General features: G+C 40.3%; 1 protein-coding gene across 4 annotated transcripts in view; it reads right to left on the reverse strand.

Moving 5' to 3' along the window:
- The window catches only part of LOC308089937 (uncharacterized protein), an 82,502-nt gene that overhangs the window by 41,808 nt on the left and 26,862 nt on the right, over positions 1 to 13,832 (reverse strand). For all 4 annotated transcript variants that reach the window (XM_080434909.1, XM_080434910.1, XM_080434908.1 and 1 more), the window contains exons 14-15: positions 12,031 to 12,184; positions 1,696 to 1,817 (exon numbers count right to left, since the gene is read on the reverse strand). In XM_080434909.1, the coding sequence (XP_080291035.1) occupies positions 1,696 to 1,817; positions 12,031 to 12,184 (276 nt within the window). The remainder of the gene's footprint in view (positions 1 to 1,695; positions 1,818 to 12,030; positions 12,185 to 13,832) is intronic.

Here is a 13,832-nt window from a genome sequence, read left to right on the forward strand (position 1 = left end):
TGAACTGGTCTGGAGGAATACCTGACAGGTCCCACATTACAGTACGTGGCACTAACACTGAAATGACCAATTACAATTACACCAATTCATAATTAGGGTCTAAGTGTGTGTGTGTGTGTGTGTGTGTGTGTGTGTGTGTGTGTGTGTGTGTGTGTGTGTGCACGCGCGCACACATATACATTGGATATTATATTTGAATATATGGAACATATAAATGGATAATACACTCTTAAACATTTCTTGCAGAAAATAAAAGACAGTAAAGAACAATATATAATGGGTGAGGTGAAATCTAATGAATCTAATACTGTAGTAATACAATGCAACATAAATGGTAAAACATGACTTGACATAAACAGAACAGAACACAACATAACATTAAACAAATACTTAGATACCCCCTAGACAGGGCCAGATTAGCACTATGTGGTGCCCCAGGGCGACCTCAAGTTGAAGTGCCCCCCCCCTTCGCGAGCGGGCGCCGAAATCGTGCACTCGCGTGAACATTTTTGTTTTTTGTGTGGATTTTGTTAGTTTCTTTTTGGTTTTTGGTTACTTTATTTCGGTTTTAGGGTTAGGGTTGTTATTTAATTTTTTTTTTTTTTTTTTTGCCCCCATTGGCTGGTGGGCACTCGCCCCCTACGGCCTATGGGTAATCTGGCCCTGCCCCTAGAAACTACTTTGTTTATATCGTTCACATTAATTTAGTAAAATATTCCTAACGGTGAATGATGAATCCAGAAATGAAGAACACACTTGATGAAAAACTAAATATGACCATAGAAATAGAAGATAAAATAAACAGGCTAAACGGTCTCATGTACAAAAGTCGCATGCGCCTGGGCACTCCGTGCGTGTGAATGAGCTCCGGTTGAACACCACGTGCAGGCCATTTGCTTGTGCATGTCACGGTTTGAACCGGAAGTGTTTCAATTCAGTTCAAGTTTATTTTCTTTCTTTATATGGTTGGCAAGGTTTTTCATTGGATTTCGGTAGAAAAGAATCTAAACCACACTATGAGCAGTGTTTTGGAGTTTTATAAACGTATGTATTTTCTTCATTTCTGGATTCTTCATTCACCGTGATATTTTTATGACTGCACAGGGTATGTAAACAATACAAATAAATGTATTTCTTTGGTTAAGTATTCCTTTAAAAGGAGAATTCCGGAATAGCCCTTTTCAAAAATCAAAACATCTAAAATGAATTGATATCTTACGTTTATAATTACAGAAACCTCGCCACAGTGTTTTTGTTCCAAATGGGCCGCCGTAGTGATTACAAGCGGATGAAATCACGGGTGAATTCTCATATTTGTGAGACTTCTGGAGGGAGGGCCACATCTAACACAAACACTGTGGAGAGTTTTCTGTCAAAAGATGACAAAAATGATAAATACAAAAAACGCGATAAAAATATGTTCTACTGTACCACTCGTTCTAGGATATAAAAAATCGAAAAAAAATAAAAATGAAATGAATATATAAAAAATATGTTTTCACGATTTTTCAAAAATAGCAGATCTACAAGCTCGTAGCGCGGCACTCGGTGCCGCGCTACGAGCTTGTAGATCTGCTATTTTTGAATAGCCAAAAAAAAATGACGCAGATGCGTTCCCGGATTGAATGCGTTAAACATAGCCGTCGGGGTGTGTGTGTGTGTGTGTGTGTGTGTGTGTGTGTGTGTCCCACCAACCTGCAGGCTGCGCTGGGCTCCAGGGGGAGCCAGGAGGTGTTTCCGGGGCCTCTGTGGGCCCGCCGTGGGCCCCCTGGCCTGGGCCAGCTCCTCCTCCAACTCCTGCTGCCGCGTGGCCAGCGCTGGATCGGAGCAGCCAGGAAAGAACCAGTCATCCTCAATCAGTTTTGTGCCACAGGGGATACAGGGGAGCGGAGGGAGAGGGAGAGGGTCGGTTTCTTTTTTCGTGGAGGAGGGGGTTTGACGGAATGCGTTTTAATGCGCCTAAGAGTAGAGGGGGGGTCTGGGTCGAGGGGGGGGGGTTCAGAAAAGGCAGAATAGACGGGACTAGATGATCGGAAGAAAGAGAGGATATAGAGCAGTGGTTCTCAAGCTTTTTCATGTCAAGGACCTCCCAAAAATTATTATGTATTTGGCCGCGGACCCCCATCTTAAAATATGTTGTTCCAGGGACCCCCCATGAAGCAAAGATTTGTTACAAATGTTCGCTTTAAAAATATAAATATATATATATATATTCAAGATTTGAAAAAAAATAATCACGATTTTTCAAAAATAGCAGATCTACAAGCTCATAGCGCGGCACTCGGTGCCGCGCTATGAGCTTGTAGATCTGCTATTTTTGAATAGCCCAAGTATAAAAAATTGATAATGTTAACACATTTTGCTGGGGACCCCCTGGCTGGTACCCCCCCCTCAAGGACCACTGGTGGTCCCCGGACCACTGGTTGAGAACCACTGATATAGAGAAAGGGTTAAAGCCCTCTAGACTCTAGACTCCCCGTCGCACGATGGGTGTCGATTGCCAAAAAAAAGACTGACCCCGATCTACAAGCTAACACCGCGTCGGGTTCGCTTGTAGATCGGGTCTTTTTTTTGGTAAAGCGACGCCATTGTAAAACAGAGAATAAAATAGGCTTAAGAAAGGAGAAGGGATATAAGGGACGAGGGAGGTTTGTGGGTAAAGAGACAGAGAGGAAAAGACCACGCTCTCCATGGATTTAAAGGGATAGTTCACCCCCAAAATGACTTTATTTCTATGGATTAGACACCCCATGGAGACTTGAATTCATGGATATTTTTTAGTTTTCGTCTCATTCCTAAGACAATAATTTGATGACCAGCAGCGGTTCCGGTAGGAGACACAAAGAGTCTCCTTTGTGTCTCCTACCGGTCCGCTGGTCATCAAATTATTGGCTTAGAAATTTGACAAAAACAAAAAAATATTCAAGTCTCCATGGGGTGACTGATCCATAGAAAACAAGTAATTTTTGGGGTGAACTATCCCTTTAAGAGAGGAGAAGGGATAGGCGATGAGGGAGGTATAGTGACAGGGAAGGAAGGACCAACGCTATTCAATACAATAGGTTTAAGAGAGGAGAAGGGATATAGCCCATGAGGGAGATGAAGTGTAAAGAGACAGAGAAGAAAACACCACGCTCTCCATAGGTTTTAGAGAGGAGAAGGAACAGGCGATACAGGGAGATGAAGTGTAAAGAGACAGAGAGGAAAACACCACGCTCTCCATAGGTTTAAGAGAGGAGAAGGGAGATGAAGTGTAAAGAGACAGAGAGGAAAACACCACGCTCTCCATAGGTTTAAGAGAGGAGAAGGGAGATGAAGTGTAAAGAGACAGAGAGGAAAAAACCACGCTCTCCATAGGTTTAAGAGAGGAGAAGGGAGATGAAGTGTAAAGAGACAGGGAAGAAAGGACCAACGCTATTCAATACGTTTAATAGGTTTAAAGGACAACTTGTTTTTTTTACAACAAGGGTTCATTTATTCGTTTGTAATGATATTATTAATTAAAAGATGTGTAAAAAAAAAAACATTTATTGCTTTCTATCGTTATAACGATTTTTAACTGGGGGGCGGGGGCATTCGGGTAATTCGGAAACATTTATTCTTTTTGTTTACACAATAAGCCGGCAATTTTTTTCTCCGCAAGCCCGAAGGCATTATGTGTTTTGTCAAGATCTGCCTACCGGTGGCGCTATAACAGGCCTATGTGAAAAAAAAATAAGTTGCCCTGACCTCCATGCCTCGCATAGACAAAAATAGCCAGCTTATTGTGTAAAAAAAACAAAAAATTTTACCAATTACCCGAATGCCCCCGCCCCTCAGTTAAAACGATAGCAAGCAATAAATGAAAAACAATTAACACTCATATTTTAATTATCATCATTACAAACTAATAAATGAACCCTCGTTGTAAAAAAACTAAGTTGTCCTTTAAGAGCGGAGAAGGAACAGGCGATGAGGGAAGGTAAAGTGTAAAGTGACAGAGAAAGAAAGGACCAACGCTCTCCACACTACAAACACACTCTGTTGTCACTCACACGGTTCAGTTAGGACTGTCACCATTACAGTTGACCATTCATTGTCACACGGATAATTAGCCATTAATGATTTGATTGTGTTTTTTTTAGCATTGAACACTGGAACATTATGAATACAAATTTACTTTATATATTATTTTTTTAAGGCTTCGTAAATCACAAATTGCACATGGGCGCAGATATGATAAATAACTTAAATATACAAATAAATTACTGACATTTTTTATTACACTTTTTTGATCAACAAGCTTACAAGACGTGTTGATCTGCTATTTCTGCTATTTTTGGAGAAAAAAAACCCAGAATAGCATGAAGATTTTTCAACAGGGAAACGATTATGACTATTATGCAAAATAATCGCGAATATCTCAAATAATTGCGATTAGGGCGATAATACGTAATAATTGTGACAGGCCTATGGGTTCAGACTGCAGATTGTGTTTCCATCCAAAACCAGATAAGAGAGAAGATGGACAGGACAAAGAAGAGAGATAATAGAGAGATAGATAGATAGAGAGAGAGAGGCACTCCAAACATCCGATATAATGTGTGTTAATGTTCCGTTTACACACATGAGGGTTTGATCAACTTTGCAACATGAGAAGTACTGTCCTGAAGAAGCACTGTGGTCAGAGGGAGGAGCCATGCACATGTTCAAACTTGTAGATCTGCTGTTTCATGTGGAAGAGAAGAGTGGCTGACAAAGTCACATCTAAACCAAACGGGTCCCTAATAGCGTCTTTAACCCATTCAATCCGGGAACGCATCTGTGTCATGTTTAGATGTCTTTGGCTAGTAGTGCAGCGCTACGAGCTTGTAGATCTGCTATATTTGAGAAGTCATGAAAATGTGTAGCAAATCACTTTTTATATATATATATATATATATATATATATATATATATATATATATTTTTTTTTTTAAAGCAAACATTTGTAACTGACAAATGTTTCAACAAATATCTAAATTTTTCTGAAAAAACTATTGCTGCTATATCAGTCGTGCTCAAACTTTTTCTTATCAAGGACCCCCAAAATTATATGTTTTTGGCTGCCGATCCCCATCAAAACATGTTGTTCCAGGGACCCCCCGAGAAGCAAAAGAGCTTGAGTTACAAATGTTAAAAAAAAAAAAAAAATCTGAAATGTTCAAAAATAGCAGATCTACAAGCTTGTAGATCTGCTAGTTTTGAATAGCCAAAGAATAAAATGGTTATAGCTCAAATCTAAAATGACACAGATGCGTTGCCGGATGTAATGGGTTAAATGGGAAATAAAGCGCGTTCACACTCATTAATTTGGTCTGAAATGTTAAAAGTCACACACGTGAGAGGGGAATTCCTGTTGTGAGGTCAATGTTTGGGTTTGCATTTAGTGGGGGTGCAAGGCAAGACAAGGCAATATATACTATAATCAAGACAAAAAGGATTTTTGCACAAAACACGATCCCATCCGTTTTGTGATACAAGGTGAATGGGGGGGGGGTGGGGGGGTGTCTCAAAGCAAAGGGTGAGGGGGGGTGAGTGAGGAAGGAGGGGCCTCAGTGCAGTGGTCAATGTAGTTCAGCTCAAACATGATCAAGTTGTGAAAGCGGTTTCCATTCATATAAGAGCAAATCAATCACTTGGTATCTTTCATTTTTCTGGTGATCAATGTTCTCCTGTGGTTAACATTTAGAGCATGCATACAAGCTGCAAACCAAGGAGGTACATTTGCTATGATTATGGAAGCATAAAACAACCATTTGTCAAACATCAGTGACGCCACAATAATAATAACTACATTGACCAGGACAGTGAGAGCAAGCTGTTGCGACGGAATAAGAATGGGAGAGTTGCATTCATCAGGCCACAACATGTTCTCACACCAATCATTTGTGCATTTGTATTGATAATTTATACTCATAAAAGTATAAATAAAGTATTATATACTTTATTTATACTTAATAACACAATTTTTCTTCTGTCTGTGCCTGTGAATGCAGCTCAGGGAGAAGAGAGAGCAACGCAGCAGAATTGTGCGACACCAAGTCCTTAAGCCGTGCAATCCGGTAACGCATCTCTGTCATTTTAGATCCACAACATTTTCATTTTAGATCTACAAGCTCATAGCGCGGCACTCGGTGCCACGCTATGAGCTTGTAGATCTGCTATTTGTTTTAAATCGTGAAAATGTGCGCAAATCTTTGAATATATATATATTTTTAAGCGAACATTTGTCAAACATGTTGTTCCAGGGACCCCCCAGAGGGAGTTACAAATGTTCGCTTTAAAAAGATATATATTCAAAGATTTGCACACATTTTCACGATTTTTCAAAAATAGCAGATCTACAAGCTCATAGCCGAATACAGAATATGCTATTTTTGAATAGAAATCTTGAATGACAGAGATGCGTTGCCGGATTGAATGGGTTTCGTACAGAAATCAAAAGGCTGTCTATTCCAACCTTTCATACTGTATCGTTGCTGTTGGGCTGAAACCTTGGATGTCCAAAAACGTTCCTTTATTATTTGTATTATAATTATTATAAAAATAAAATAAAAGTAGGGCATTCATTTACCGAAAAAAAAGAAATCTCGAAATATGGAGATATGAGGATTCTGCCCGACAGCAACGATAAAATGAGATCAAACAGATATTGGACCAAATCCTGCACCCACTTGTATCACCTCTGCAATGATTTAGTACATTTAATAAAGGTTGACGTTCTGGTCACAAGGAGCTTTTATCAGGACTTATGCCATGTGTGTTTAGAAAATGCCTGCGTGGTGATGTAGACGGTACTGTATCTGCAGTTAGGCCTGTCACAATTATTACATAAACGTCTAATCGCAATTATTTTTGCAAAATCGTCATAATCGTTTCCATGTTGAAAATGTTTCACACATTTCCGAATATTAAAAAGTAGCAGAAATAGCAGATCTACAAGCTTACAACGCGTCACTTTGTGACGCGTTGTAAGCTTGTAGATCAGTTATGTCTGCTATTTTTAAAATGATTAAATACCGTATTTTCCGCACTATAAGGCGCATCCGAGTATAAGGCGCACCTTCAATAAATGTATTATTTTCATATATAGGGCGCACCGCATTATAAGGCGCATCCGCACTATAAGGCGCACTGACGGTGCGGTTTATAGTGCGGAAACCAAGGGAACCAATATTGATACATATATAAGGCGCATCGGATTATAAGGCACATCCGCACTATAAGGCGCACTGACGGTGCGCCTTATAGTGCGGAAAATACGTTGCATTAATTATATCACCGTATGCAAGTCAATGTTTTCTTTGTATATTTAAGTTATTTGTCATATGTGGACTGTGGATTTTTTTTTATACGAAGCCTCAATGGTTCAATGGCCAAACACACAATTACATTGTGGCAGCGGTGGCCTAGTGGTTAGAGGGGCGGCCTTGATACCGGAAGGTCCCTAGTTCGATTCCCCAATTCATCACATCAATCATGAATCACCGCTGAATAGCCCTTGAGCAAGGCTTCCATGCAGGGCCTGGCTGTAAATAAGTGTTAACTTAGTCCAACACCCTGGGTAAACAACAAACTTTGCTTTGCTTTGCTTTGCTTTGCTTTACATCGTTAATCACAATTATTTGAGTGACAATTAATCGTCAAACTAAATGTGTATTCGTGACAGCCCTACCTGCAGTAGAGACAGTAAAGAGTTATAAAGACAGCAAAGCCTATACACGTATTCATGCAGTGTTGTTTCTTGGTTATGTTGAAGCACAATTACACTCTGATGGAAGTTTGGGTTGTGTAGTTATCCTTCCACGATGTAACTCCAAATATTGGAAAGATATCTTTAATGGTTATATCAATGCAAGGGTAACTACACACACAACACAAACCTCTATCAAAGAAGTGTACAGTAATTGATTTAATGTGACGGTATGTTTGCAGCATGGATCGTGAGAATTGCTTTGAATGAATACTATACTAAATACTAGAATCTATTTAAAATGGAAAACATTGGAAGGTTTTCATGGCTAATTCTTTCCCCAGGGGTTAGTAGAAACCTTAACACCAAAGCACCACCACAGAAACACGGAAACTTAACGTTAATACATTCTATTTTGTATTTCAAAACACAGACCCTAGTGTGGCCTTTATACGTAATAAAACAAAAGGTAAAAAATATATGATGGAAGGTAGGAAACTAAAGAGAGGGAGGAACGGAAAAGAGAGGGAGGAAAAAAGGAAACGACAACAGAAAAGGGAAAGCCAGGACGGAAAAACTAAGGAGTGTGTTCTAACTTAAAGGAGAATTCCGCCTGACGTTTTTCTGACCTTTTATTTGATATTATGATATCCTAGGACGAGTGGTACGGTGGAAACAATCCACCGCAGCTAAAACCCAGAGCCTATGGGCCTTGAGCTAGATGGCATATTTTAATAGCTTTTTTTAATAGCTTTATTTGTATTTATTTTTGGTGAGATCTAACGTTCTCGTGGACAGAAAACCCTCCACAGTGTTAATGTTGGATGCGCCTCTCCGGAAGTCTCGCAAGACGAGATTTCACACGTGACGTGACATCCACGTCACTTTGTAGATACTACGCCGGCCCATTCGGGACAAAAACATTGTGGAGGGTTTTCTGTCCATAAGGACGTTAGCTTTTTCATTTTCCTTTTTTTGTGAGACCTATTAACACATTGCCTGCCAATCGCGTAGATCTACGCGAACCTAAATCATTGCGCAGCGTGCCAGTCGCGTAGATCTACGCGAAGTGGTCTTTTTTTTTTTTTTTTTCTCGCAGGTTCACATTTCATTGTAGGCCTCGTTCGCCACGACACATTTCATTGTAGCACCACCGGAAACGGAATTATCCGCATCCGGAGATTTTCGTTCCCACCCGCCTTTAGCGGAAACTAAATCTCCATTTTCTCGGTTGTTGTTTTTCTCACCGCTGGTCGCTGTTTAACATAAACCGCTGTAGCTTCAATATGGACGATAGGCGATTGAAACGGTCTTCTCTGGGCGTCTCACACAGCTACCCTGTGTGTTTACAAACAGTTGAACGCGCGATTTTAAGGTATTTAGCGAGGTCTGTGGCGACGTGAAACTCTGGCGTGGAATGTGTTAAAATATGCAGCCTAGCCCAAGTCAAGTTTTTAGCAGCGGATGGAATTATGATTTTTTTCCCCAATGTGTACCACTCGTCCTCATAATATCTTATAAAAGGTATGGAAAACGTGGGCCGGTGGTTTTCTCCTCTAACAGTGCAGACCGTCTCTGTACTGCCTGCAGTTCCCTCAGAACAAGACCTTTAATAAAGGAAACTGCAGACAGTACAGAGACCAACCGCTGCACTGGGTGGGCGGGGGGGTGGGAGGTGGCCTGCATCCACAAAACTGATGGGAAACCGTTCTGATTGGCTGCCCCCATCCCTGGAGCAGGGGGTGGAGAGGGAGGGGGGAGTGTCCAGGAGATTGGAGGCAGCTCATTGGCCAAGCAAAACTCTCATCATCATGGCCGATGCCAGGATATGATGGATGGATGGATGGATGGATGGATGGATGGATGGATGGATGGATGGGGGCATAAAGAAAATAATAGTCATGCTCAGTCAATACAGAGGATATATAAACCGTTAACCTGTTTGATCCGGGAACGCACCTGTAATAGCAGCGGCAATCATGAGCTTGTAGATCTGCTTTTTTTTTTTGGTGCAAATCTCTAAATATATATTATATATTTTTTAAGTGAACATTGGTAAAATATGTTGTTCCAGGGACCCCCCCCCCCCCCCCAGAAGCAAAGATTTGAGTTACAAATGTTAAAATAAATTTCATTTTTTTTCAAAAATATGTAAATTTTCAAAAAATGATATATTGAATGGCCAAAGAAATCTGCAATTTTTTGGGGGGGAAAAATGTGTGCAAATCTTTGAATATATCTATACATCTTAAATCGTTGCTTCTGGTGGTGGGGGTTTGAGACAAAAACCTATCATTTTGGGGGTCCTTGACATGAAAAAGTTTGAGAACCCCTGATATTATAGCAACCAAAGTTTTTAAAAAAACAGCTTATAATTAGGATTTAGAAGACATTGTAGAATCCCCCCAGAAGCAAAGATTTGAATTGCAAATGTTCACTTTAAAAAAACATATACCGGTATATTCAAAGATTTGCACAAATTTTCACGATTTTCCAAAAACTATAGCAGATCTACAAGCTCGTAGCGCAGCACTCGCCGACGCGCTACGAGCTTGTAGATCTGCAATTTTTGAATAGCCCAAAGTATAAAATAATGGTTGTAGTAAGCGTTCCCGCATTGAACGGGTGAACTAAATAAACTGTAACATTCTCTCCACGTGTAAAGACGGGGCGAGGTGGATGATTTATGACATAAAATGGACTCTTTCTCAGCTCATGAATGAGAAAATATGACCTATAGAGCCACAGCGTGCTTCAAATATCGTACGACAGGAGAACAACGTAGCTTAGATTAGACTTTAACCTCTTAATCCATTAACTCTCTCAGTGCCAATGAAATAAAAAAATATGTTGCTACTGTGCCAGCATTTTTTTTTTTTTAAGTTAAAAAAAAGTGCTCAGGAGCCGAGATACAGCCTTTTTCAGTAATAAGTTAAACAAGAAGTGAATGGAGCAGCAAATCTTCGGATCACGATATCTTGGGTTCTGAACATTCTTAAAAAAATTAATTAAAAAAAAAGCTTCTTTTTTTTTAAACTCGGGATAACTCGTTCTTGGCACCGAGGGCATTCAGAAAAAACTCGGGATAACTCGTTTTTGGCACTCAGAGAGTTAAGGCCTGAGACCGATTCAACAAATGTCTTCTAAATCCTAACAGTTTCCTGAAAATACTTATGTTTCTATATCAGTGGTGCTCAAACTTTCATCATATCAAGGACCCCCAAAATGATATGTATTTGGCCGCGGACCCCCATCTCAAAATATTTTGTGAGAGAAGCAAAGATTTGAGTTACAAATGTTCACGTAAAAAATACATATATTCAAAGATTTGCACACATTTTCACGATTTTTCAAAAAATAGCAGATCTACAAGCTCATAGCGCGGCACTCTGTGCCGTGCTATGAACTTGTATATCTGCTATTTCAACCGTGTTGAACTGAAAATGGCATAATTATAAAACAAGTTGTTGCTATCTCAACACTCAACGCATACTGTGTCATTTTAGATTTTTTCGCTATAACCATGATCTTATACTTTGGGCCATTACAAAAAAAAGCAGATCTACAAGCTCATAGCACGAGCTTGTAGATCAGCCATTTTTGAAAAATCTTGAACATTTGCAAGATTTTTTTTTTAAATAGCTGATAGTACAAGCTCGTAGCGTGGCGTAATTTTGTATATCTGTATATCTGCTATTTCTTGAACATTTGTCTTTGCATATACCGTAAATTTCGGACTATAAGCCGCGACTTTTTCCCCATTTTTCGACCCTGCGGCTTATATAACGGTGCGGCTTATCTATGGATTTTTACAGCTAACGGCCACTAGGGGACCTCCTAAATCTATGGATTTTACACCCGCTGCTTATAGTCCAGTGCGGCTTATATATGTACAAATCATTCAATTTAGCTGCTGCGGCTTATATTCAGGTGCGGCTTATAGTGCGAATATTACGGTATATTCTTTAAAGCGAACATTTGTAAAACAGTGTTCCAGGGACCCCCCAGAAGCAAAGATTTGAGTAAAAAAAATTTGCTTTAAAAAATATATATATTCAAATATTTGCACAAAATGTTCAAGATTTATTTTTTATAGCAGATCTACAAGTTCGTAGCGCGGCACTCGGTGCCGCGCTACGAGCTTGTAGATCTGCTATTTTTGAAGAGCCCAAAGTATAAAATACTGATAAAGCGGTTACACAGATGCGTTCCCAGATTGAATGGGTTTAAAAACGGACCGACACCCAAAGCGTTCTTCTCTGTTCAGCCTGTAGATGGCGGTGTGTGTTTTGTATTTTGTCACTCTCTGGTCTTACCCTCTCTCTCCTCCTCCATGTGGTTGAGTCTCAGAGACATGGCGGCCTTGTCCTCGCGGTGGGCGCGGTCCCGGGCGCCCACCGCCTCCGACACCATCTCCTGCCACTCCAGCACCTGGCCCTGGGCGTCGTCGGCGCTGCCCGACTCACTGGCCTGATGATGATGTCAGAGAGGAGGGAGGGACAAAGGGGGGGGGGGGGGGGGTGCAGGAGGGGCAGACATGAACATGTGTTCCGACTAGGGGTGTGCCGATACACTAATTTCACCAAACGATACGATACGATATTTGGCTCACAACTTCGATACGATTTCGATATGATACGCACTTTTTTATTATGAAAATATATGGGGGAGAAAAAATGCAAACAAATAATTATGTTTTTGCATTATTCAGACGCAAACTTGTAGCTTTTCAGCTACAATAGCAGTTTTGAATCCAAATAGGGCAATAGTGTGACACCTGACCCGAAAAAAAAAAAACACGTTGTCACCCTTTTCACCTCGGGGCTGTTTGCATGCCTGATTATTATTATTGTAAAAAAAAAAAAAAAAAGATACATATCCCCAAAACGATACATATCGTCACGAAAACGTATCGCGATATATCGCGGGACGATTAAATATATCGTTTTTTTTTAAACGATAAAAAAAAATTCCAAAACGATACATATCGTCACGAAAACGTATCGCGATATATCGCGGGACGATATATCGGCACACCCCTAGTTCCGACCGTGGCACATCACTAGTGTGCTCTAAACCTGTGGGTCGGGACCCCACATGATTTATTTACTATCACCCCAGGTGATAGTGAAGTGACAATTTAAGGACTTTTAAGACCTTTTTAACTCTCTCAGTGCCAAGAGTATTTTCATAAAGTACTCCCCCAGTGGCAGCAATTTGCTTTTTTTTTCATTTTTTAATTTTGTAATTTTTAATTCAAATAAATGATCTGATTGGGTGTTTAAACCCATAATACAGTTCTACCAGTAGAGAGCAACAAATCGACACATTGATGACCTCGCTGGCTCACTCGCCCCCTCCCAAACAGGCTCACGTCACATCCGGTCATAACCGGATGTTGACATTTTTGACAATCGTTGATCGGGCTAAATTACGATGCGATACACGACTACGATGACTGATCGTCACCCAGACCAAAGAGAGTAGACGTGGACCTCTCCGTTCGTTTTTTATACCGTGTGAAAAAACAGTGACTTTCCCTATTCTGGCCGAAAATGACCGCGGGAAAAAAAATTAGAACCGGAAACGGAATCTGCGTCATGAAACCGGAACCCAATGAGTCTGAAGGAGTCAGGAAGCGAACGTGATCATGAAAAATAAACAGAATAGCGCGACCACAGTCAAAAGTAAAAACTTGGGATTTCTCGTGCTGGCACGGAGGGTACTCGGGAAAAACTCGGGATATCTCGGGGCGTGGCACTGAGAGAGTTAATACCTAAAACAAAAGACAAAATAAAAAAACAAAGAAAAGAAAAAGACCATTACTGCAACAAAAGTAATCAACAAACTATAGTATAAAACATTGGCCAAATTGTCAAATAATAGAAGAAATAGGCAAATATCTACAAATAAATAGCGTTGCGAGGCGTTGTGAGCTTGTAGATGAAAAGGTTGAGAACCACTGCTCTAATGCAATGGTTTTCAAAGTGGGTCCTTGAGGGGGTTCCAGGGGGTCTCCAGCAAAATGAGCAACAGCTAGTTGCTCATAACACAACGCTAGTTCTGCCATTTTCCAAAAGTATTGACAAACTGTAGAAAATCTACGTGCCAATTTAGC

Source organism: Gymnoscopelus braueri, assembly GCF_963280865.1.
Source record: "Gymnoscopelus braueri genome assembly, chromosome: 1".
Classification (NCBI taxonomy): domain Eukaryota; kingdom Metazoa; phylum Chordata; class Actinopteri; order Myctophiformes; family Myctophidae; genus Gymnoscopelus; species Gymnoscopelus braueri.